This window comes from Dendropsophus ebraccatus, chromosome 8 (genome assembly GCF_027789765.1).
Source record: "Dendropsophus ebraccatus isolate aDenEbr1 chromosome 8, aDenEbr1.pat, whole genome shotgun sequence".
In the NCBI taxonomy this organism is placed as follows: Eukaryota; Metazoa; Chordata; class Amphibia; order Anura; family Hylidae; genus Dendropsophus; species Dendropsophus ebraccatus.
In genome coordinates this window covers 55,003,112-55,025,137 of record NC_091461.1, presented here as the reverse complement: position 1 = coordinate 55,025,137, position 22,026 = coordinate 55,003,112, and the positions used below count along the sequence as shown (strand labels likewise).

Sequence of the window (22,026 nt, the reverse complement as noted above, 5' to 3'; positions counted from 1 at the left end):
ACGATGCTGAAGTCATAATCCTGTCAAACTGTTTTACTTGTTCTTGACTCCTAATAAATCATCAGGTGGCCCTTTTGCTGCTGTCCAGGGTCCTGGCTGCAGCACAGAGAACATTATGCTTTATCTTATGCTTTTTTAACCTTTAAGCCGATGTACAGTAACAACTGTTTCTTGTGAGACCACAAACCTTTCCCTAGTTTTGTCATCTGGTTTGTTTGGTAATATCTGTTTGTCCAATGCCAGAACGACCAAGCATGTTCATAGCTGATAAGGGGAATCCTACTGTATAAGAAAAAAAAAAAAAAAATGCCGTGCCGCGCTTAGTACTAGTATAAAAAACAGCAGTAAAAACAGCAATAAAAAGCACCACTGTTAGTATATAGTGCGAGCGGTGTAGGGTATTGAAACCAAGACACTCACCATTGGTGCTTGTTGATGTCAACTTGGATTCGTAGTCCTCCCCGTATAAAGACCTGTGTGGCTTCCCTTGTGTGACTTCCTTTATGTGACTTCCTTATGTGAGTTCTTAGTCACTGATTCCTTTTTAGTTGTTGTTCCTAAAGCGTTCTTTACACCGGAATATAGTCCAGATAGGGCGTGCGCCCCGGCCGGTGGCGCGTTCAACCCCAGTTGCAGGAATCCCGGATGGGAATCCTTCTGTGACGTCACAGATTGTACGGATCGCTACAGGAGGCAAGATTCTTCCTCGACGCGTTTCAAAGGATACGTCCTTCTTTCTCAAGAGGATCTTGCTCGTGTTGATGCTTCTCCTTTATAGGTATGGATTCCCATCCCAGGATTAACCTGTTTCCTTCCAGATGATTTTTTACAAAAAGGCAAACAGTTCAAATTCAGCATTTAGCCCTACGGGTTGCATGCTGTTAAATAGGAAAATATATTCACTCTCTTTTTTAGACATTTTATGGATATAATTTCCACCCCGTCGTTCTGTCTTCACTTGTTCCAACGCCCCAAAATTTGATCCGTCAATTTTACCATTATGATGTTCTTTATAGTGTCGTGATAGAGGGTGGCCATCGAACTGTCTTTTTATATTGTATATATGTTCGGAAATTCTTTTTTGTAGAGTTCTTTTTGTTCGCCCTATATACAATTTATTGCAGGGGCATCTCATAAAATAAATCACTCCTTTGGTTTTACACGTAATATGTCCTTTTATGTTGTGACTTATATTTTGATGGATAACTTTGTTAGTTCTTTTTACATTGCCCATACTAGTACAGCATTTACATTTCCTACAAGGGAAGAAGCCTTCTGAATATGATACTATCCCTGTACACTTCTCAATATAATCTTGCCGGACAGTGGGGGCTATTTTATTACCCAGATTCTGTGCTTTCCGATAAATCATCCTAGGTTTATCCGGGATGAGTTCCCCTATGATTTTATCCTGCTTTAAAATACTCCAATGTTTCTGTACAATTTGTCTCACATTATTAGCTTGATTAGAATATGTAGAAATCAATGGAATATCAAATTGGTTATTTTGACTATTATACCCATCTTTATCTTTATCTTTTTGCTTCTTCACTATTAACTGTTCTCTCTCTATCTCCCCCACTTCTTGTCTAATTTGTTCTAATTTGTCCAGTTTGTATCCCTTCTGTATGAATTTAGTTTCCTACTGTGTTAATCCAGAGGAAGGCAAAAAAACCTTATGAGGCAGATGCCAATTGCCCCATACTAGACTCCAAATACAGCAGAATTAGAATGGCAAATCAGAATAAATCCCTGGATCAACCTTCTATCACCTGAAATCCAGTGCCCATAACTTGTAATATTATATTTTTCAAGAAAAGCACCCAGGCCTCCCTACATGAGGAAAGTGTTGTCAATTACTAAATCATTTAATACACAAGTTCATAAACTATGGTTTGACTTGTAACAATCCACTCAGGGGTGTTATTAGAGTCCCATAGGTGCCTCCGCACCTATGGGACTCCAGTAATGAAGTTAACTAACACTATCACTATGAAAGGTGTAGAGATTAGTGTGACTCGAACAAGCAAGCATATGATTGGCGATGGCTGAAGAAGTTGGATGCAGCCCTAAGGCTGCTTGGAAAACATGGATACAGCAGTAGGCTATGGGGCTGTATCAAACTTCATCAGCTACCTCTAATCAAATGCAGCACATTTAGGTTCCGACGGACGCAAACCCGAGTGTGCAACATTTGATTACTAGTAAATGAAGAAGTTGGATGCAGCCCTAGAGAGTCCTGGAAAACATGGATATAGCCTATGACTGTATCCATGTTTTCCAGGCAGTCTTAGGGCTGCATCTGACTTTTTCAGTCACTGGTAGTCACTGCATGCTCCGGCTTGGATGAACCCTGGCTGTATCTTGGGATTACATTGAATCTCAGCATTGAGACGATCAGTGTGATTGCCACATACCCCCAACCCCTTGACAGAGGCAGACACCAAAATGCGCATGGGGACAGAGGCCTGCGGCGATCCAGGGCATTCTGGTATCAATTACTGTTTAAAAGGTCATCCGTCTTTCTGTGTTTTTTTCACATACTCTATTGTTTGCATGGTGCACTGGTCATTTCATACACACTTGGGATTTACATTTAAATACATCCTGTACTATATTATACAATTATTTAATTAAAGATAAAAGCCAAGCATTAGTAGCAGCTGCTGCAGAACATCTTTAGAGACAAAACTGTGTAACATGAAGGGACAATATTCAGGGTGCCTTTCAGTGTGTGGTGGGGACCCTTGTGATTAATAATGAATTCAGCACTAATACCAGCTGCTGCAGAACTTCTTTGAAAGTGGACTTTATGTGGAATTATACAGCAGAAGGACAGCAATAAGGGACAGTATAGATATAGAGGAAAGACATCTTCCAGTACAGAGCCCATTAATAGCAGCTGCTGCAGAAACTCTTTGAAGGTGGACTTTATGTGAAATGGGGCAAAATATAGGTAAACATCTTTCTTATGTGATAGGGTGGGGGTTCTTACAACTACAAATCAGAGCACTGTTCAGTGCTGCTGAACATCTTTGAAAAAAGCCTTGAGACATTGCTGACATACAGACATACACACGCACACCACTGACACCAATATATACACATATACATACATATACTCATTGGCACACAGCAGTTACAGCTTAGTTTTACCCACTTTAACTTTGACCACACAGTAACTTTGAGGACCTGCGGGTCATGCGACTAAAGTCCTGCCGCCCACCAGTAAGTATTACAGAAGCCGGGAGGAGGGTGTCTGAAGTTCCGGGCCCCTATTGTGATGGGTGGGCCCAGCTTAAGTACTTACAAAGGTCCTGAATGGCTAACCAGGAACATTACAATGCTGAGCAGGCCACCAAAGCAGCAGTTTTGCCCCGTATTACATTTTTACCACTAACATATTTAAGGATCACACCTTCTTCCAATATTTTTACTAGGGCTCTACTGAACTCTGATGAATTGGTTGTCATTTGCTTTTTTTTTTCCCTACACATGTCATGTTCTCCAAGGCTGTGCAACAAGGACCAACTTAGGGCTTGGGACCTCTCATTTACAAAAGCTACCCTGTGGGTGTATAAAACACACAAATACAACTTTGCTAATAAATATATGAATATCAAAATGAAACAATAAGTTGCTTTATATACAAAATATCTGATAGAAAACAGGGACATATTTTCCAATTCTGTTACTGCCTGTGGATACAAATCAGGGTCATTTGGCTATGAAATGATGGTGCGCATGAATACATGTAACCACTAGATGGCAGTGTTCCCTTTTCAGTTTCTCTATGTGTGCACTTCCTAGGAAAACAGAAAATGACAAAATACTTTTTATCTTTCTCACACAGTGTAAAACGGTATTCATATAAATTATATGTTTCCCTGAATCTTATCACAATTTCTGAAAGAAAAAAAAAGATAAAAGAAGTAGAATCTCTATGAATTGTCAGCATTCCCCTTTTACATCTATCTATATTATTACTTAGCTTCCTCTGCAAATGTATATTGAGAAACAGCAGCCCCTGTAGAGAAAGGTTAATAAGAGTCTGAGGCTGTGATTACCAATTAGGACAGAACAAGCATAGCGACTGTACAGCATAGACTGGAAAGCAAATTACATAATGGGAGACATAGATAATTACTGATTTTTACTTATAGGAATAGAGATAATAATCTACTTTCCTTATTATTAACCACGCTATCTAAATCAATAAAGAAGAACGGATCCTAGAATGTGCAGAGTACTCCCAGGAAATGACACACTTTCCACAGTACATCTGTATTTCTCAGACGGCCCGTTCACGTCTCTGCAAAAGTAAGAAAACTACCTCCCTCTCTACCCATTGATGGTAACTTCCTTGTAAGTCAGTGTCTGACCCTTTAACTGACCTTGCAGCATGACTAAGGTTCTAAGCCAGATCAGAGACTACTCCAAAGGGAAGTCACCCATCTGTAGACAGCTGCTTTGGGCTTCTGAGTGCTGTCTGACAGGGGAGGGGCCTTTCTTTTCTCTGCAGAGACCACCAGTTGACATTGAGAGTCATATTGGTCAGTGAACACTGCCTGGCCTATAAGACTCTGTACATCAACTGGTGGTCTTCATACACTGAGACAGTAGCCCTGAGAGTGCGCGTAAACTATATACCTAACTCTAACAGTATTATAATCATAGCCTCCTATGAAAGATTGAAGGGGTTGTTCAGCAAGAGAGAAAAAAAGATAAAAGTTCTTCTTATGTGTCTGACATTAAAAATAACTACACTTAATAATAAACGTTCAGTATGCTAGTTGCTCTGATGCTCTGCCATCATTTTTTCTGACACCCAAAGAAGGCATTTCCCCAGCCCCATGTCAGCAGGTAGGTAGTGATGTGTATGCAGGGGTTGGCTGTGTGGCCCAGTTCAATAGGCAACCAGTCCTGCATCAACTGTAATGTAGAAATTATTCAACTGAGCCACACCACTTTTAAAGGCCCTGTTACATGGCCCTATATTAAGAAGCTAGCAAGTGCCGACCTGTCAGGTCAGCATTCGCTTGCTCCTCATCCCCCCTTGCTGTTGGTGCTATTACATGCACTGACAATGAGTGGGAAGGGGCCGGGAGGAGCTGCGGGCAGGGCTGCCCAGATGATCATCCAGGTGGCCCATAGAAGGTAGCGGTAGTCTGCTGCCACCACTCCTGTTACATGGGGTGATGGGCAGTAAATTGTTGCTATCGTTTTAAATCAACATGCTAAAAGACAAGGATCAACCGACATGATTATTGGTAATCGGCCAAGTGCGGCTGATAATAGTTTAGTGTAATAGGTCCTTAAAGTGTCACTGTCATTATAACGTTCACAATCTATATCAACAGTTAATGTGATATAAGGAAAGTTTGCAATATACATTCATTATTTTTTTGTTGTTGTCATGCTGTAAAACAAAGCTGAACTTAGCAGAAATCCACAGGAAACACAGGAATTCCAGCCAGTACAGAGAGTCACAGCTCAATGTGTCCATCAGTCACATAACTGCCTTCTCTGTTAGCGCTCAGATGACCTGGGATACACAGGACTTCCTATTTTCTGTCTGTTTCCTGTTTTTTTTTTTTTGAGAAACAGAGTCAGAAAACAGGAAGTGCCCTGTTTTCCATGATAACAAAAAAAAAAAGAAAAAAAAGAATGTAAATTGAAAACTTCTTTTATATCACATCCACTGTTAATTTACATTTTGAAAATTTTAACGACAGTGACACTTTAAGTCACTAGTCACCTGACGATACAGAATGAAAAACAGAAATGAAAAGGGACGGGTGCTAATAGGGACAGCTGTTGTGTAAATGTATATAGTAAGTGTTATAAACTGGTTTCTCTGTAGTATAGAAATAATATTCGCTTGTTCCCTTATTTGTTGTGAACAAATGTTTTAAACACATTCTTCTCTTAAAATAATTTTCCAACATGGTCAAACCAAAACCTAGTCAGCCATGGCAAGTACAGTAAATTACAGCCGATAGGGCAGATCTGTGCAACAGTGGGGAAATATTCTGGGTTATTCCAGTCTGGAGAGCAGGAGAAGTTTTCTATGGGGATTTGGTACTGCTCTGCACAGTTCCTGACATGGTACTGTGTCAGACTGAAAAGAATGCACCACTTCCTGCAGGACATACAGCAGCTGATAAGTAGTGCAAGACTTGACATTTTTTAATAGAAGCAAATTACAAATCTCTGGCGCTTTCTGGCACCAGCTGATTTTAAAGAATTTTTGTTTTGTGAACTACTCTTTAAAAAAATAATTTATATCTCGCTGATAGAAAGGACGTTGAAATAAAAAAAAAGGTATGCCCAAATTCATAATGACTAGCCCTACATAGCCATATCATTATTTACATCCCTGTTTCCTGTTCAAAAGATTTTAAAAGATTTGTTACTGTAAAAAAAAAAATCTCTTATTTTTAGAGATGAGCGAACCTGGAGCATGCTCGAGTCCATCCGAACCCGAACGTTCGACATTTGATTAGCGGTGGCTGCTTAACTTGGATAAAGCCCTAAGGCTATGTGGAAAACATGGATATAGTCATTGGCTGTATCCATGTTTTCCAGACAACCTTAGAGCTTTGTCCAAGTTCAGCAGCCCCCGCTAATCAAATGCTGAACGTTTGGGTTCAGATGGACTCAAACCCGAACCCGGTTCGCTCATCTCTACTTATTTTGTAAATGGAAATACTGCACTAATGTACTAAGAGTAAGCTACTGCCCTGCTCCTTAAAGGGGTTGTCCCACTAAGATACACTGTCCCCTATCCACAGAATATGGGGTAAAGACTACATTACTAGTGGTCTACTCTTCCTGGGCCCTGGTGATTTCATGTCTCCCTGTGACAAGAGTTGTAGTCACATGTGCACACTAAGGGTACTATTACACAAAGCGATTTTTCGACGATCAACCATTAACAATAAACGCTCGCAAACGACCGCTATGGCGAATGACTTGAAATCGTTCATCCAATTACACTGAACGATGATCAGTACTTATGACTTTTACGATTGTCTTGTCGTTGTACGACTGAACGACGTCTTATTTCATGCAAGCGATCTGCAAACAATCAACGATTTCTCATTGGTCATTTTATTGTTGTCTGCTATTCCACTAAACGATTCTCGTTCCGAACGATCTAATGGTTTTTTGAACGATAATCGGACTGTGTAAGGCTCATTTACAGCAGTGGATGGCCATGTTCTGGTTTGTCCGAACCTGAACTCTCCACATTTGATTACCAGTGGCTGAAGAAGTTGGATGCAGTACTAAGGACTCCCTAGGGCTCCATCCAAGTTCTTGAAGCACTGATAATCAGATGCTGACAGCTTGGGTTCAGACATGCCAGAACATGCTTGAAATTCGCTTATGTCTAGTAACCACTGCTCCATTCTACCAACTCTGGCCCCCATTCCTAATATTTTTGGGGTTCCCAATGGTCATGCCCCCACCCCACACACATAATCAATCATATCATTGACCATTTATACATTTATCCCCTTATCGACATTGTTCATATAAAGGCTGTGTGTAAAACCAGCCTAAAAGGAAATAGTAATTACCATTTCATTATGTGCATATGGAGGGTTACCCTTTACATCAATGGAATCCCACAGCTCGCTTTATGTATATATCAAGGGAATGTAATCATTTTTGGATACAAACCAACCCATATTAAGCCTATGAATTAGCTTTATAGTGCATGGTTCAGTTTTTAATTATTCATTTACCTTCATTTTGCATTTAATTACTTTGCTTTTGTCTTGAAGTTAAGTATGTTACTGTTATAAGGAATGTGTAATGAATAAGAAATCAGGGGACTAATAGCTAATAATTACTTTATAAATTAGTAGTATACAACAGGTTTGCAAACACAATATCTTGCCGAATTGGTGTAATTGACATGGTTCTCCCTGACGTGTCCGCCAACCCGTAAATTAAGAGTCCTTGCTATGTAAGCTGTACTGCTAGTTAAACGATAACCTTGTTGACATTAGGTGGGCAAACATAATGCAGAGCCAAACGTGTTACACTTAAATGACCAACATACTGCGAAAAGCCAACAGCAGTATGCAGAAGTACAACTGAGCGACAGATCAAAGGGTTATCCAGTGTTAAGGATGTCCTATTTTGTACATTTACTAAAGCCATTACAGTATAGCATTGTAACATGGAGATGTTTACATTCCTTAAAGCTTACATAACTAAACACTAGTGCTATGCAAGTAACTCTTTTTGTACTTTAGCCAATAAAGTACTGACGCGAGCCATAGTGAAAGATCACATGCCCCCAGGACATATATATTGACTGCCATCTTTGAATAAATGACATCCACCTTAACCATCAGTGTGTTAGTGTGGTTACTCTACATATACACTATAAACTTTATAACCATGTAAATTGGAACAGTCAATATGACAGCACTATTACGGAGCATCCATATCACGGCAAAAAAGGAAAAAAAAAGTCAACTGGTTTGAGAAGGTGGTAATTTACTTCCATTTAAAAATCTTTAGTTTCCGGTAATTATCAGCTGATGTATTTCCTGCAGGAAGTGATGTATTCTCTCCAGTCTGACACAGTGCTCTCTGCTGCCACCTCTGTCCGTGACTGGAACTGTCCAGAGTAGTAATAAATCCCAATAGAAAACCTCTCCTGCTCTAAACAGTTCCTGTCACGGACGAAGGTGGCAGCAGAGAGCACTGTGTCAGACTGGAAAGAATACAGCACTTCCTGCAGGACATACAGCAACTGATAAGTACTGGAAGACTGGAGACTAGTCGGATTGCAAGAAAAACAATTCACCGGAGTACCCCTTTAACCAGGGAAGCTCCATCTTAATTACAAAATGACATTGATCATTAGCATTATTTCTGCTTTTAGGGAGAATGCCATGCCTAATGATGGCATCATAAAATGGCACCCATAGTGGCACAGCTGTATTAGGTCTGTGTATGCAGCAATGGGCTAAATCTAGTCTCAATTTACCGTTCCTAGGCTACCACCAATATAAGGCTCTGGTCGGCTGACAGGTCTGTGAGACATGAACTAGATGAAGCCATAGGGCTCAGTGCCAAGCCTATTTTAGCTCTCAGGTCTCTAGATCGTGTAACTGTGTTGATGGAGCTGCCATTTAAATAAATGCTAAGGTAATGCACATGTAATTTTCCCAGATCCCAGGGGATAATATCTTCTGACATTTACAATTTACACGTCAGGAAACGTACAAAGGTGAACCTAATAGAAAGCGCATTCAAAGATGCAGCATTGCTCCAAGTGTGCGGCCATATGTAATAAATTGAGGTTAAAAAGCAACACAATTTATAGAGTGATAAAAGCAACAAGCTGAATGGAGATTTCTCCACAGTGTTATCTAAGCATAATGCTAACCCAGGAAGATTAAAAAGCATCATGAATCTGGAAAAGAGAACATAGCTCCAGCATGGCCTCCCATTATTTGCTCTATGAGAACTATCTAAGTGTCACCACAGTCCTCTGTATTTAAACTCTGCTCCGCTTAATGATATCTCTTCTATAAGACAATACAAAGCCAAATGATAGAAGCTTCCTTCTAACTGCATGTGTAACGTAATAAGTACAGAGACATAAGATGCATAGACGGTGTATCATGCCATCAGATCTGCGCATCTAAAAACTCGAATGTATCTAAAGCTCCCCCTAGTGGAGGAAATCAATCTGTCACATTTACATGCAGTCCAATGTACAGTCTACAGCAGTTGCTGAACAGATTAATATATAGTTTTGTTGCAAAATTTCCAGGATAACTTGTCATCTATTATTTTGGTCCTACTCAGTTGCTGACTGCCTTCCCAGTAGTATTGTGCATGCAAACCTAGTCAATCAATGAATAGGACTGCCCACTTGACTTAAAGCCAGAATGAGCAGAGAATATAATGAAAATGTGACAGGTTATCCTGGAATTCATCTAACAAAGCTATATATTAATCTGCTCAGCTCATCCTGCTTGATAACACGGTGACAATAGATTGGGCTCCATTTGCATTATGACTGGTCTGAAAGACATTATGAAGGCACTGAATAATCAGCATTACTTAGTATAAAGTTCATATTTAAACCTCTTTCTTAGGTTTTGTGTGCACTTAAAGTGTCACTGATGTTTGTAAAAACTTTTAACATGTCATGGAGACATGTGAAAAGTTTCGATCAATCTGGGTCTGAGTGTTCAGACCTATACCGATTGGGGGAACGAGCCAGGAGAAGACCTGCTAAGCGTGATCCTCTCCCAGCTGTGTTTCACATAATATCAATCGGGCTCCATAGACTTACACAGACAATCAGATGGAGCTCAACTGATCACGTGACATGTCTTCTTCTGGCTCGTTCTCCTGATTGGTACAGATCTTAACACTCAGACCCTGACTGAACAAAACTTTTGACGTGTCAGAAAAAAAAAAACTACGACACATGAAATACTTTAACAAAACAGACAATTTCATTTATTTTTATTTTTCCGGCAAGGATTATGACGTGGATTTTGCATTGAAATCCACATGAAATCCACATAACATTAATCTCAATAGGAAATTTCTGACTGGACTGAAAATTGGCACAAAAAAAAAAAATACTGCAATTTCATTTATTAAGACCATCATCTCACATCTAGGTTTCAAGGAGTATTCTTATTTTGTAAAGATGGCGCTCTTTGCCCTGTTTCCCATTGCCCAAAACTGCAACATTTATTTGTGTAACTTCCACTGACTTTATTGGAAATTGCAGAAATGGCATAGGCCCATAAGCTACACTGTTTACATGGCTTTGGGAGTTACATACGAAGACACCAGTATTTTGAATTGCTCTTGGTACTGTAGGTTGGGATACATACCTCTTAAAGAGTTGTTTGATATAGCAGCTCTGCTCCATTCACTTTAATGCACCTGAGCTGTAAGATTTGAATTTAAAGGAAATGGGAAATATGGAGCATCCACTTCTCACTGGCTTTGGCAGTTTTTTTTTTTTTTTTTTTTTGGGGGGGGGGGGGGGGAGCGGGCAGATTCCTCTTCTGTCAACACTTTCTGTTCTGTCCACACCTCTCACACAGAGTCCCCTAGAGGTGGTAACAGAGAACTACGACTACCTACTTTGCTCCATTTATGCAAAAAGTGTACCTGCCACTTTAAAACACTTTACACATTTCGTAGAGAAATGACAAATGTTGATTAGCTGAGGTCTAATGTTCTAGAACAAGCAGGGAGAAGCACACAACTGAGTGCTTCTCTCAGCTCCTGGATTTGGTAATATTTGTAGGGGTGTGTGTGTGGGAGGGTGTCCTTTTAAATCTCGGGAAAAGAAATAAAAAATACCTTTCAAAAGAATGCAGAAATCTAATGTGATAGAACTGTATACTTCAGTCCAGCATGTACGCATATAGAAAGATTCTTACCACTGCCCAAACTAAAAGGATTGTAACATTCTCCAAAATATCACAACTTCTTCGGAGACATTTAAAAATCATAATAATAAAAAAAAAAATCTTCAAAGTCTAAAGATGTGTGCTAGGCTGGTGTATGAGGTGGGTCTCATTGATTTAGAAGCTCTGCTGGACCCTGGGAAAGAAAAGCTCATAAATCATCATGGAGCTCTGTACTGCAGTAATTATTTTCATTACTGCATTGTCATCCAATTTGCTTGGCATTTATTGCAACCACATGATCAGAAATGCTGGTGATTTATGAACGATAACTTCCCAGTATTCCTCTAATAACTTAACAGCAGTACAATCTATTCCAAAGACAATTCATTTCAGTCCAATCCCTATGAATCTGTGCAGATAGCTTGTTGTCAGCACTTCCCTTCTGGACACTTATCAGTTCCATTTATGTTAAACATCAAATGCCTCCATAATGTCAAAAACGCATAAGCAACTATTTGCCATTGAAAATGTACAATATACTGATAATCTTCTGTGACTCCTTTCGTCATGGAACAGGAAACATTGTGTAATTTGCATTTATTGCTTTCTGGAAGTTTATTCAGCAAAATAATAAGTGTACTTAAATGTCATCATACAACCTGCTGCAGAATAGCAATATAGGAGCAATCAAAGCATGGAGTGCAATAACAAAGAACAAAGTATGTATTTGCCTAGAGGCTGTGTCTATTATCCAGTCTTTCTCCTTTGCAAAAATATGTTCTCCTTTAGAGATCAAACATGAGGGTATGACTTCAGTCAAGTGTCTCTCCGCTCCAGTGACTGGGCTGTGGATGTGATGAGGATTTGACTGTGCCACTGTGTTAGGTTGGGGATTATATTGAGGATTAGCAAAAAATACGATCAAAAGGTGATTGTATTTGACAAGGAATGGGACAGAGGTCTTATAAAAAATGAAGCTGACAGGATTGATAATTGTGTTACCTTGAGGCAACTGGAAGGAGTCATTATTCTCATTTTCTAATGTATCTGTATATATATAGAACATAAGGAAGAGAATATTCCCTTTCTGGGAAAGAGAATGTCTTTAAATCATCTGCTACATATAGAATATTTCTAAGAATAAGTAAATGATTTGTAGCATAAGCCTAATATATTAGATGATTATATTGCTTCTACAGTAAATGGTGTTATTCCCACGTTCCCCAACATATCTACTTGTAAAAAGTGTTGCCGTCTGTCATAATCAGTCAGATGTACAATACCTCTTATACAGAGTCCCCTAGAGGTGGCGATAGAGAACTATAACTACCTAGTTTGCTCCATTTATGCAAAAAGTCTACCTGTCACTTTAAAACACTTTGCATATTTCCTAGAGACGCGTCAAATATTGATTGGTTGAGGTCTGAAGTTCAGACCCCAACTGATCTCTAGAATGGAAAGGGAGAAGCGCACAGCTGAGTGCTTCTCTCCTTGCTCATGCTATCTTTGACTCAGACGTACATTACATACATACATTTGGATTCAGTCTTGGTGACATGGTACACAGCCTGGAGTAAACACGCTTGGTATACACTTCTGCTAGCTTATTTTAGCAATTAGCTATGATGTTACTCTGACAGATCAAAACTTTTGCCAAGTCTGTAAAACGTTTTTAAAGGTCCTGTTACACCAAGCAATTATTGTCCGTATTTGGCCAGTGTAAAAGCTAGTGTTAAAAGGTAATGATCAGTCCACATGCACGGTGTCGGCTGACCCTTGTCTTTCAACATGTTAAAAAAAAACGTCTAAGACAACGACAGTCTTCTGGCTGTTGCCCCATGTAATAGAAGCGGCAGCAGCAGACCGCCGTTATCTCCTATGGGCTCCCTTGACGATCTTTAGCTCATCCGAGAAGTCCCTGGCGCAGCTCCTAGTGTCCCTCTGCTCACTGTCGGTGCACCAACAGTGAGCAGGGAATGAGCACCAACAGTGAGCAGGGAATGAGCACCAACAGTGAGCAGGGAATGAGCACCAACAGTGAGCAGGGAATGAGCACCAACAGTGAGCAGGGAATGAGCACCAACAGTAAGCAGGGAATGAGCACCAACAGTGAGCAGGGAATGAGCACCAACAGTGAGCAGGGAATGAGCACCAACAGTGAGCAGGGAATGAGCACCAACAGTGAGCAGGGAACGAGCACCAACAGTAAGTGGGGAAAGAGGAGCAAGAGAACACTGATCGGCTTGTGTAATAGGGCCTTAAGTGAGAGTGCCTATTTAAAGGGGATATTCGGAGAGAAGACAAGGTCCCAACTGTTCTCTGGCGCTCCACTTCGTCCTTCTGACCATCTCTGGCGATAACTGAAGAGACAAGAGAGGGGCGGGACATGTTGTGGTCATCATGTCCAATAGCTGCCTGATGTCGCCATGAGAGGTAGGATCTTTTCTGCTTTCTGGATAACCCCCTTAAAAGACATGGGGTCGGGCTTAAAAAGGGCTTTTATAGCATTTTGTTGTCTTTGGTGGCTTGATTCCAATGATGTTTTTACTTTCTTGTTCCATCCCCTAGTTCAAGAGCTATGGGGATTTTACTATCTGTTGGAATCAGGGCACCCAAGGCTAAAAGATATATAAAACATAGAGTGAGATTTATCAAACTGGTGTAAAGTAGCACTGGCTCAGTTGCCCCCAGCAACCAATCAGATTCCACTTTTCGTTCCTCACAGATTCTTTGAAAAATGAAAGGTGGAATCTGATTGGTTGCTAGGGGCAACTAAGACAATTCTACTTTACACCAGTTTGATAAATCTCCCCCATCATTTTTTGGGGTCTCTGAGTATATAGCTATATAGTATCAGCAATACAGTTACAGTACATGCATAGTCATAAATATGTAAAGATTTCTGTCTAGAAACAAGGTAAAACCATTCACATACAAATGGCAGCAACACTATTCAAAGTTTTAGCCACAAAATTCTCATCTTCACTACCAACAATGGCTTTACCTATCACAGTAACAAATCATGATGTGCTATGTAGATTCTCTATGTATGTAATGCATTACTGCTATCTGAGGTAAGAGTTCTCCATCTAGCATGAGAATGACTAGTTATAAATCATGGCTGAACAAGTTATACAGCATGGCTGAGTGGACTATGATCCCCCTGGAATCCATGGGCCTAGATTTGATTGCCAACTACATTAATAGGTTCTATGATGATTACATTATAACATATAAATAATCTATCCATCATATATAATATAATATTCTTGCTGTCAGATTGAACACTTACTATACATCTCCAAACTTGGCAGCTTTATATTAATGTCACAGATATGACTCATATGATTAAACCTCCTTCTTCCCTCTCTGCCTTCAATCCTTAAGATAAGCTCTCGAGCACTGAATGGTGCCAAGAGCAGCACTATATCTACTACTGAGGCTTCTTTATCCCTATATTTCAAACCAGAGAATCCCTTCAATGTATAATGGTAAGCCAGCAAATGAAGGCAAATATACTTCCATATGACCAACCTGTCAACATGTTTAAACACTTAAACTGCTTCTATGGATGTAAAATGTATAAAGACTGACCAACAATGTTATCTAAACACTCCATGTCATAGCAAGCAGACTTTACCCAATTCACTCATAGGCTAGATTCCCACTATGTAAAAACAACGGCCGTATTTCATAACAACGGCCATTGTTGTGCAAATAACGGCCATTGCTTGCACGACAACGGACATTGTTCTGTAATACAGACGTTGTTTCTACATAGTGTGAACATAGCCATACACCATATTTGCCTATTTACTTTTAGGCCATGTTCACAGGCTGTATGAACATCAACTGTTGTTTGACACAGCCACAGTTGTTTGTGGTGTCAAACAATGGCCCACGATATTCACTGAAGTATTGGCCGGATAAATAACACTTTATTTGAATTGGAATGCGGGCACAATGTAAAGTATGGCCGGGAGCCTACTTTACATTGTGAACACAGGCTATTTTGTACGCCCATTGTTCCCTGAATAGCAGACGCACAAAATAGATCTTTCCATTATTTTGTGTGGCCGTACAGTATACAGTACACTTGTGTGATATCACAGTGTCAATAAAAAGTGGCCGTTGTTGCAACCTGCAACAATGGCCGTTGCTTATTTAAAAAATATGTAGTGTGAACGTGGCCTTATACAAAATTTTTCCTTCATGCTATGGTTGCATCTGGGCACTGGAGCTTGGGGTAACTTAAAAGGTCCTCCTGTTCCATATCAAAACCAGTGCTTTAAATTAGATAGGGGGCCCTGTTACACATATTACATTGGGGCTCGGAAGTTTCAAGTTAAACCTGTGTGGAAAGAGTTGGTAAAACATTGGTGAATTCACCAGATTTCATATTTTCAAAATAAGAAAGCAATTGAAATAACCATGTTTGAAGTAAATGATCACCATGTTGTTCTTTTAATACGAATAGGTTCACATTTCTATTCTCATTCATTTTTTTTTTTTTTACAAATCTTTATTGTGTTCAGATCTTTGTTTTTCTGATACAAAGACCCAACTCACTTGAACAGGCATAGACTTCAATTTTAATCTTCGGTCTGCCACCTGCTGCCACTAGGGGGAGCTTAGGAGCCTGCAGCATACTATTGAACTCAATAACACAGTATGCAATGCGTTCCTAAACTCCCTCTTAGTGGCTGCAGGCCGACAGGATGTTGTATCTTATACTATGTCTATGCAGGAAATTTGGAGCTTTGGATCATAAAAACACATAAAAAGATATAGTAAAGAATTCAGTTTACACCTAACAATGACATGATGATAAAAAAAAATTAACAAAGCAAGTAGCATATTTCCAATGAGGTTTGATTAGGTGACATTACCGTATAAAATGGGCCTGGTCTTACAAAACGGAGCATGATCTGTGCTACAAGACTGAAAGAAATATCAGCGGACCTCTCCACAACCTCCAAACAAGTGATACTTTAATCCAAAATGAAAAAAAAAAAAAAAAAAAGGAAACAGCACCATAACTCACAATATATTGCACACCATCTCTCTGGGAGTTTACAGCAGCTATTCTTGTAATGTCTCTCTTTATAATTTGGAAGCAGAAATGAAGAGACTATTATTTATACAGGTGTCTATATGTGGTGATAAATGATGGGAAGTGGAATTACTGCAGTCCAATAAAAAAAAAACAGGTCATCCTAAAATAAAAAAAAAAAGTGTAATCTCCGGCCTTATACCTCACATTCCCTGGAACCTGTTTTGGTATACGAGCAGGGCCCAGTACTGCTTATGGATTCACAAGTTTCTCTGTTAGTCGCAGGCTTATAGTCTACATAAAATTCCTGTGGAGTCAGGCTAATTTGTGTTAGAGATGATCTTTTTGTTTGGCCGTGACTTTTCATAAGAGCCGCCTGCTGCAGATGTCTTACACCTGCTGGAGACCTTCTCCACGACACATAGATTACTAAGGATATCACTAATACTGACAGGAACAGCGCAATAGTCCCTGCTATTATTTTATGTAAAGAAACACTATCCGTATCCCCACTGGTATCATAGCCAGGTCCTGTCACTCCAACAGTGGGAGGCATTGAATGGTTACTTTCATGTTTAGTTCTTGTTATTTTGTGTTTCACTGTTGTATTCCGTCCCGTAGTTTTCAGCTCCCTGCTTTCCGTGACATTTTTGCTGCAAATATTGTAGCTTTTGACAGCCTGGATGACATTGACCCCCTGCAGATCCTTTGGGCTGGCACAAATAATGGTGTTGTCTCGTAAGCCTTTAAAATTTTTCAGCCAGTTGACCAGGGAGCAGATATTTCGACTACACTCCCAGATGTTCCCTGCCAGGCCTACATCGTTCAGGGATCCCCAGCTGTCCAAGATCTCCTGGCCTATAAAGGTCAGCTTATTGGAATCCAGGTTAAGCCTCTGAAGGTTCGGGACACATTGAAATACACTTGGGCCGCTAAACGCCTCAATCTCGTTGCCAGATAAATCAAGTCTTTGTAAGGAGGTCCAAGTCCAAGACATGGTTTGACCTATGAGACTGATCCTGTTCCATTGTAGGTAGAGGTTCTGTAGACTAACCAACCTTGGGAAAAGGGCCAGGTTGAGTTTGGAGAAGTGGTTGTGCTCTAAATGCAGCTCCTTCAATCTGATCATACCAGTGAAAACATTTCTGGCTAAACTCCGGATTCTGTTATAACCTAAATCCAGAAGTTCTAGATTTCTACAATCCTGAAATATGCGGACAGGGATGGTTCTTAATATATTGGACCTCAAGTGTAAGCTCTGCAGTTTCCTCAAGCCTTTAAATTGCCCCGGTCCAAGTTTTTGTATAGTATTATAGGACAGATCGAGGTTTCTCAGGTTAGTGACAGGTCTAAAGGTGTTATTCAGCAGATGAGAAATCCTATTAGAACTCAGAACCAGCTCCTTTAACCGACGTATCCCATTGAATGCATTCTCATCGATACTGCTAATATGGTTATGGTCTATGTACAGCCAAGTGAGCTGATTAAGACCTTTGAATTGATTATATTTCAGGACGTAGAGGCTGTTATAGCGGAGAGATAACCCAACACATCCAGGGGATATTGATGACGGGATTTCCTGCAGCTTCTGAGACTCGCAATAAAACATTTTTCCATCACACCTACATCCTGTAGGGCACCCACGTTCAGCAGAGGAGAGCATAGCCATGAAAACCAGCAGGGCTAGAAGCAGGAATACAGCTGATCCTCTTAATAACCGAGAAGGGTTGAAACCTACAAGCAAAAGCCTGGAAGTGATTTTCTGCTATACAATATTTAGATTATAGACATGGCATGTAATAGAGCAGCTTCTCTTCTGTCATATGTGATCAAATATAATGCTCATTGGAGACATGGAGCATTTAAGGCGTTCAATAATAGATAAAGCATGCATCTCCAAATGTGCTATTTTGTGTGCTACAATTCTTCAATACGATCAGAAGAGTAAGAATCATAATAAAAATGAACATATCATAATAACAAGAAAATATTTAAATAATAATAACATTCCCCTAGTTTGACTATATATATATATATATATATATATATATATATATATATATATATATATATATAATTAAAATGTTAGCTCACTATCAGAGAAAACAAATTAGAAGCGGTATCCTTATAACCCTGTTGCTATAGACATGTAGATAGACATGAGTGTAAGGGTTTGCAGAAGTCTATGTGAGGAGAGTAGTGTGTGTGCATGCAGGTGCCTGTGTGTGCACTGTGTGTCCCAGCAGTTACACGTACCCATTCTTCATTTATGTGAGAGCTGTTCCTCAGGTGTAGTTATTGCCTATGGGGCCAGGGGCACTTCGCCTCTGCCAGCTGCATTGTGGTGGTGACTCAGGGCTGCTTCCAGACATCCACTGACTTTGCTCCCTGGCAGAGATGAGCACTTTGCACCATCATTATGTGGCTGCTCCCTGATCTTCTCCAGCACTTGTGTCCAGCACCAGCAGCACCAGCTATTTTGGGGATAAAGGGGTCAGATCACCCTCTCTCTCTCCTCTGGATCATGATCTCCTGGCACACATCTATTTTGCATCAATACGCCATGAAGATGAGAGGCTTCCCAATCCCAGGCAACTCTCTTTCTGCTTCTGTATAGGAAATAGAGTTTTGCATCCGAGCAGGCAACTATCTAGTATCCCAGGAGCTCCCCAGCACGTCCAGCAGCAGCAGCAGCAGCAGTGCACCGAGCATTGTGTGTCAGCTCACAGGGTAAGAAGCATGTAGGATGGCAAATCTGCGCTCTCTGTAAGTATGAGCTGATTAGCCTATTACATTGAGATTGTGTTCTGCGTGTATTCTGCTCGGTAGCACAGCGCCCCCTGCTGGTCGCTGGGATTATTCCCTATCTCCATGTATGCTTAGGATGCTGCTTCTTCATGTGCTGCATATTATTATTGCCAGCTTTGGATTCATTTTAATGTATGTAAAGCAAATCAGGCGACAGGCACTAGGAGTTTCATGAATAAACTTTACCTTCCAGCCTAAATGAGGAAGCAGTGTTCATGTAAATGGGGAGCTTTCTTTTAGACACATGCCTTATGCCTAGTTATTTATGGTGATGAATTTGCTCTTAATGTTTTATGGACTAGGTAATACAGAGTGAATGGATGCTGGCTTAAATGTATATTTATAGAGTAAAGGGCATGACAAGAGCCAGGGCTGGAATCAGGTTAAATGGCACACCGTGCAGAATTTCTCGTGGTGCCCCTCATGAAAAGACCAAAAAAATGATATGACCTAGACTGGCTTTCTTCCATCCGTCTGCTGCAAAACACCCAGACTTCTGCAGTTCAGAGCAGCACACGTTTAGATCATCAGAGGATTTTCTGTTGATCCAAGTTTAGTTAAGCAGAATAAGTAGAGTGTTTTGCATAGTAGTATAAAAGCTTATATTACAGCAGTGTGGAAGTGGCGTATACCTCTGGCTGGACAAAGACCGTGCATTTTAAAGGGACTCTCGGCATAGAATAGTTTCAGCAGGTTGCAAGGTGGGCAAACAAAGTAATAAATGGAATGAATGAGCTGCAGTACCCCAAAAGAACATGGAAATTGAGACCCCAAATAGTATCCCAAAATAAATTCAGACCCTGGGACTCTAAAAAGAAAATAAGATTCCAAATATCAATAAATTCAGTAAATACAGTTTCATACCCCTAAATGAACTCAGGCCCCCATATACATTTAGACCCCAGATATCACCTTCAAATGAATGCAGGCCTCAGACCTGTAAATTGTAGAGGAAACAAGAGAAGAACACTGTATTCTAAACTCGCCCTCCATTTGGCACCATTGCCTTTATCTGTGCCTCTGTTTCTACCATGAAGGCAGGCCACGCAACTGCTAAGGGGCCGGTACGACTGGGCCCCCCTGGCAGAGTGTGGCCTGCCTCCATGGTATGGCTCTCTCCTTCCTCCCCTGGGACAGCACTCTGTGGTTTCAGCAGTGCTTCTGCTTGTGAACAGTGATGATTAATACTAGAAGTAATGCAGAGGTCAACGCTCCAGGATTTAGAGGAAGATGCCATCCGCTGTGGTCAGGTCAGTTATTATGGAACTAGTGCATCACCTGCTCTGAAAAAAGAGGATTGCCCATTGTTAATGCTGATGGGTGCCATTAGAGAAGGAATTGGGACACAAGCCACATACAGAGCAGACATCCCCCCTCAAGCAATGAAGAGCAGAGATAAAACAGCGACGGCAGAGAGACACACTGGCATCCCGTGAAAAGATACCAAGTGCAGGAGAAGATAAAGTCTTACCTTGCTGGTGAATGATCGTGAGACACAAAGGGGAGAAAGATGGCCTCAAATCTGGCAGCACTATATCTGGCCATTATACAGTATAACTTGTGTATGCCTTTCATTGGTATATGCAATCAGAGCATTGCATATATAAGTTGCCTAAGGGACTTATATATGCAATACAAAATGTGTAAAAAAAAATTAAAAAGTTTTAAAACAAATTATAAAAAAACTAATGAAAATGCCCCAACAAAGATTTATAGTACCCCATTCCCATTATACAAATAAAAATATTAAGAAGCATAAAAAGTAAAAATATTACATCTATTAAACTATAACAATATTGTTCCCGCATGGTAAACAGCGTAAAGGAAAACGAGAAAAAAAAAAAACACCAGGATTGCTGAGTTTTTTAGAATTATATATTAGAAAAAAAATAAAAAAATTTCTTTCTTACATCAATATGATACCAATAAAAACTAATGACCATGGTGCTAAAAATTACACCCCAACCACCCCCGTAGGTGAAAAAATTTAACGCTTTGGCGCTTTGGAAGGGGTTAATAAAGCATTTTTAATTCGGAAAAGTTGTATTTTTTCCTTTTTTAAAAAAAATTTTTTTTTATTTTTTTAGATTGTTCTTAGTGAAATCTGACCAATGCAATTGGCCAGTTGCTTGTATAATACACTTGAAAACTTCTGTACTGCAGTGTACTACACCTGTCAACATGGCAGTGACAGCTATCCTATAAGATGGCAGACCTGCCTTGTATATGTACCTATTGGCATCCCACTACTGCTTGACAGATGGAATCTCAGCCTTGACTGCATAGGTGACGTGGTCACTATTGATTGCAGCATCCCAGTTGTTAATGGGCAGGGATTGATTATTATATATACAATACACATTGCCAATTCCCTCCATCATGGTGCTTGGGTGCTGGAACTTGATCATGTGACTTTGATGTTACTGAATGTCCTGCACCCTTCTAGTTACAGGTAGCTGTGGGATGTATGGATAGACAGGATGGACAATGCATAGTAGCACAGAAAAGATTGTCTGATTTTTCATGTGGGAGATACATACCAGATAATTGGGGTAGTGGAGTCACTAAGCTGCATTTTAGTTGGCATTGCCTAAACCAGAGAACACAATAAAGATTCACTAAGAGCCAGATAAGGTACTGTATGTAAGCCTGTCACCAGACAGTGGGAGACAGTGGGAGCTGACTTAAAGTTTAAAGTGTACTTGAGTTTAAAGTGTATCTGTCAGTTCAAATAACATCATCAGACATGTC

At 40.1% G+C, this 22,026-nt stretch overlaps 1 protein-coding gene across 1 annotated transcript; it reads right to left on the bottom strand.

Moving 5' to 3' along the window:
* Positions 1 to 16,606: 16,606 nt before the first annotated feature.
* LRRTM3 (leucine rich repeat transmembrane neuronal 3) lies at positions 16,607 to 19,045 on the bottom strand. Its single transcript, XM_069979106.1, has 2 exons — positions 18,724 to 19,045; positions 16,607 to 18,201 (listed from the first exon to the last, which is right to left on the bottom strand). Exons 1-2 carry the CDS (start codon positions 18,725 to 18,727, stop codon positions 16,664 to 16,666), a joined length of 1,542 nt encoding a protein of 513 aa, XP_069835207.1. The 5' UTR covers positions 18,728 to 19,045; the 3' UTR covers positions 16,607 to 16,663.
* Positions 19,046 to 22,026: the final 2,981 nt, after the last annotated feature.